The sequence below is a fragment of the Lolium perenne genome, chromosome 1 (genome assembly GCF_019359855.2).
Source record: "Lolium perenne isolate Kyuss_39 chromosome 1, Kyuss_2.0, whole genome shotgun sequence".
NCBI classification, from domain to species: Eukaryota; Viridiplantae; Streptophyta; class Magnoliopsida; order Poales; family Poaceae; genus Lolium; species Lolium perenne.
Window position 1 is genome coordinate 124045663 of NC_067244.2, and position 4360 is coordinate 124050022.

At 49.2% G+C, this 4360-nt stretch overlaps 1 protein-coding gene across 1 annotated transcript; it reads left to right on the forward strand.

The window, feature by feature from the left end:
- Positions 1-2164: 2164 nt before the first annotated feature.
- On the forward strand, positions 2165-4029 carry LOC127292432 (flotillin-like protein 2). The gene is made up of 2 exons (XM_051321859.2): positions 2165-3191; positions 3277-4029. Exons 1-2 carry the CDS (start codon positions 2226-2228, stop codon positions 3805-3807), a joined length of 1497 nt encoding a protein of 498 aa, XP_051177819.1. The 5' UTR covers positions 2165-2225; the 3' UTR covers positions 3808-4029.
- The last annotated feature ends 331 nt before the right edge of the window (positions 4030-4360 follow it).

Here is a 4360-nt window from a genome sequence, read left to right on the forward strand (position 1 = left end):
AATCCAAGGCTGATCCAGGCCGTAAAGACCAACTAGGGCACAAATATTGCCAACACATGGTGGCAAAAGGGCATTCGAAGAACAGATGATCTCTGGTTTCAAGATGTGATCCACACATCACACAAGAGTAGTCTGACAGGAAAAATCTCTTTCTCTGAAGAATTGCTCTTGTATTTAGTCTATCATGAGTAAGTAACCAGAAGAACACTTTATGTTTTTGCTGACAACTCTTCCACATCCATTCTAGAGCAGGTATAGCACCATTATTATGCATCATGTTTTTATACATCTGAGAAACCTTGTATGTTTTGTTAGAGCCAAAGATAGTCCAAGAATCAGATCCATCTGTAGGTACTAAACTCTGCAACATGGCTTGAAAGAGATTCATCTGAATCATTGCTTCCCAAGAAACTGGGAGATAGAATAAGTCACGGATATCTGCATATTGGAGAGCAAACTGTATGGAAATAGATTCATTCTTTACAAAAGAGAAGAGTTGTGGCCATGTAACTTGTAGAGTCTGAGTACCCCATTTTTCCTTCCATAGCAGAATGGAATTTCCCCGAACAAAGTCACATGTAGCTACTTGCTTAAAAGTGGGTAGCATCTTCAGGCAGTCTCTCCACCAAAAAGAAATTTCCATTGGTCTAGCAGGAGGAAGAGCAGTGGAATAGTAGAACTCCCAACACAGATTCACCCAAGGAATATCCACATGATTATAGAATTTGTGTAGATGTTTCATAAGAAAGCAATCATTTTGTACAGACAGATTAAGTACTCCCAGTCCTCCTTGATCTTTTGGTCTGCAAACCAAGTCCCATGCAGCTAAGGGTGGGTTCTTCTTTTGTAAATCTTTGTCTCTCCATAGACAATGTCTTCTATACTTATCAATTTCATTAATAACTCATTGATAGAGCTTGAGTGAGCATAGATAGAACATTGGTAGAAACGATAGAATCGAATTTAAGATCCTGAGCTTGCTCCCATTGACAAGGGATCACCTCGCCAATGCCTATGTATTGTAGACTTGGGTTTCGGGAAAGAGCGATGATGGAGATTCCGGGAGCGAGATTAGGCACACGACGTACCCAGCTTCGGGTCCCCTCGGTGGAGGATCCCTACGTGCTGCTAGCAATCCAGTATATGATCATATGTCTGTTTACAGGGTGCCGCCATAGGCGGAGCTACGGTGTCTATCTGTTGTCTATTTGTTGTCTATCTGTTGGCCTCCCTCTATCGGGTACCCTAGCTGACTTTATATATGCAACCAGCCTAGGGTTTTACAAGAGTCCTAGTCGACTACTACTTCGGGTTGCCTTGTTGGGCCTTCTCCATATTGGGCCGAGCCGAGCCAGGTATACTAATAATGGTTACCCGAAGGGTATACCCATGTCACCCAGAGTTCAGATACATAGTGCATGCTGGTAGCCTTCTTTGCACACATTGAATGAGTGGCATAAAAGTCTCCTTTTTGGGCTTGGAAGTACATAAAGGTAATCCAAGGTGGTAAAAGGCATTTCACCCAGCTGGCATTGCAAAGCAGAGGTGTAAACATTGATTCTGTCGTGAGCAATGTTGATGGGGACTAGATTGACTTAGAATAATTAACTTTAAGACTAGATTCTGTCGTGAGCAATGTTGATTCTCTTTCGACTAGGAATTAGCAAAACCATATGACCTTCTCTTAGCTACGAGTTACAATTGGGTTACGACATGTCATCTCTTAGTTACATAGTTTCTAAATTAATTTAAATCACTTCATAATTTTAGGTGCATTCAAACATTAACTGCCAGGTATAGAATGTGTTACTTCTATTGTAGTATAACATGTTGTTCTGCCGTATCTAGATGATATGCATATATAGTATAAGAAAAGACAGTCTTCTCAGCCATCGTGTGTGCCTTTAGATATCTTTTTTCTTTATTTATCTCTCCTAAGACTACTGGTTCGTTAGTTTTCCGTTACCAATAATTTGCGGATCAACCAGAGACTTTGCCTGACGGCGTGCTCCTCGCTCGTACGGTGACTAACTCCCTGGACTGAATGGATAGACTAGTTAGACTGAGATTGCGTTCGTTTAGCAGACTGGAGACTATCCTACCAACAACCTGCTGTATAAAAGGCGGAAGGGCTGGCCACCATTCGTTCACGCGAGATCTAATTCACCGTTGCTACACCCTTCTAGTTAGCCTCCAACGAAACTAGCCAGATCAGATCGTGGGAGATGGCGACATTCCGTGTCGCCGATGCGTCGGAGTACCTGGCCATCACCGGCTGGGGCATCCACGACGTCAAGCTCGCCAAGAAGGCGTGGGTCTTCGCGGGGCAGCAATGCAAGAGGTTCAGCATCTCGCCGGTGAACTACGAGTTTGAGGTGCACGCCATGAGCGCCGAGAAGCTGCCCTTCATCCTCCCCGCCGTCTTCACGATCGGCCCCAGGATCACGGCCACCGGCGCCGAGGAGTCGGACAGGAAGGATCTGGAGGCGCAGCTCCTCCTCTACGCCAAGCTCATTGCCCCGCTGCACAGCTCGAGGAGCCACGTCCACGAGCTGGTCAAGGGCATCATCGAGGGTGAGACCCGCGTGCTGGCCGCGGAGCTGACCATGGAGGAGATCTTCAAGGGCACCAAGTCGTTCAAGGAGAAAGTCTTCACCCAGGTGCAGCTGGAGCTCAACCAGTTCGGCCTCATCATCTACAACGCCAACGTGAAGCAGCTGGTGGACGTGCCGGGGCACGAGTACTTCTCCTACCTCGGCCAGAAGACGCAGCAGGATGCCGCGAACCAGGCCAAGGTGGACGTCGCGGAAGCTCGGATGAAGGGAGAGGTTGGAGCCAAGGAGAGGGAGGGGCTCACGCGGCAGAACGCCGCCAAGGTGGATGCCGAGACCAAGGTGCTCTCCGTGCGGCAGGTGGGTCAGGGGCTCAAGGAGGAGGCCAAGGTGAAGGCCGAGGTGCAGGTGTTCGAGAATGCTAGAGAAGCGGACATCGCCGCGGCCAAGGCCGAGCTTGCCATGAAGAAGGCTGGGTGGGACAAGCAGGCCAAGGTGGCCGAGGTCGAGGCGTCCAAGGCCGTTGCCATCCGCGATGCCGAGCTCCAGATGGAGGTCGAGCGTAAGAATGCGCTGCGCCTGACCGAGAAGCTCAAGGCCGAGCAACTCAGCAAGGCCACAGTGCAGTACGAGACACAGGTACTTGCACGTACATCCACGATTGTCATGTGATGATTGAAATGTTCCATCGATCGATCTCATGTATATATGTGTGTGATTGTAGGTTCAAGACTCAAATGCGCAGCTCTACAGCAGGCAGAAGGCGGCAGAGGCGGCGCTCTTCGAGCAGATGCGGACGGCGGAGGCGCGCAAGGCGCAGGCTGACGCGCACTTCTTCGAGCAGAAGATGTCCGAGGACGCGAAGCTCTACGCGAAGCAGAAGGAGTCGGAGTCCGTGGCTCTGCTTGGCAGGGCCAAGACGGAGTACGTGGCGTCCATGCTACAGGCGCTCGGCGGCAACTACTACGCTCTCAGGGACTACCTCATGATCGACGGCGGCATGTACCCGGAGATGGCGCGCATCAACGCTGGCGCGGTCAACGGCATGCAGCCCAAGATCAGCATCTGGACCAACGCCGGCGGCGCGGACGGCGCCGCAAATGCCGGCGCAGAGGCCGCCGCCGGCAGCGCGCTGCAGCAGGTTGCTGGGGTGTACAAGATGCTCCCGCCGCTTCTTTCGACGGTGCACGAGCAAACTGGGATGCTGCCGCCGGCGTGGATGGGTGCTCTGCCCAAGGACGGCGCCGCCAAGTGATCCTCGTGTAGTAGTCGTCGATACGCGTGTCTAGTTTTTCTTTGAACTTGTTATAAGTTTGGTGCCAAGAATCGTCAGGTTGTGATTAGGTTGATTCTCAAATAATAGGTTTCCCCTGTTTGTAGGTACATACATCTGGTTTAAGGAACTCTCATATCAGATGTTTGTATACTCTTCAAGATTCGTGCTAGATACTTGCAATGAAGTCCTTCAGCTTATCAAGCTTCTCTAAAGCCTATTCCTTGTGTTTTAGGCTTCCAGAAATCATATTACTATATAATCTTCGCCTTCAATGTTGATTAACATGATTATCAGGGCATTATTAGTTTTTTTTTTAAGATGGACCATTAATATATAACGCAAGCAAGCCGCCTCATTAAAAACCTTCCATTCTCCTTAGGTACCCTGGTAAGAAAAAGAGTGCGTCAGAAACTTGCTGCACCAAAGTTACAGAATGGTTACATCAGGGATCAGAAGAGGAACTACGTCCTAGAGGAGAAAGCTCCACTACAACTACACTCCTCCTTGATCAAGTCCAACACCTCTACCGGGG

What these genes read in the sequence shown, in the direction of transcription:
- LOC127292432 (XM_051321859.2), top strand. Translation starts at nt 2,226, where the DNA reads ATGGCGACATTCCGTGTCGCCGATGCGTCGGAGTACCTGGCCATCACC. An exon ending in CAGTGCAGTACGAGACACAG is followed by an intron (nt 3,192 to 3,276) that starts GTACTTGCACGT and finishes GTGTGATTGTAG; the next exon opens with GTTCAAGACTCAAATGCGCA.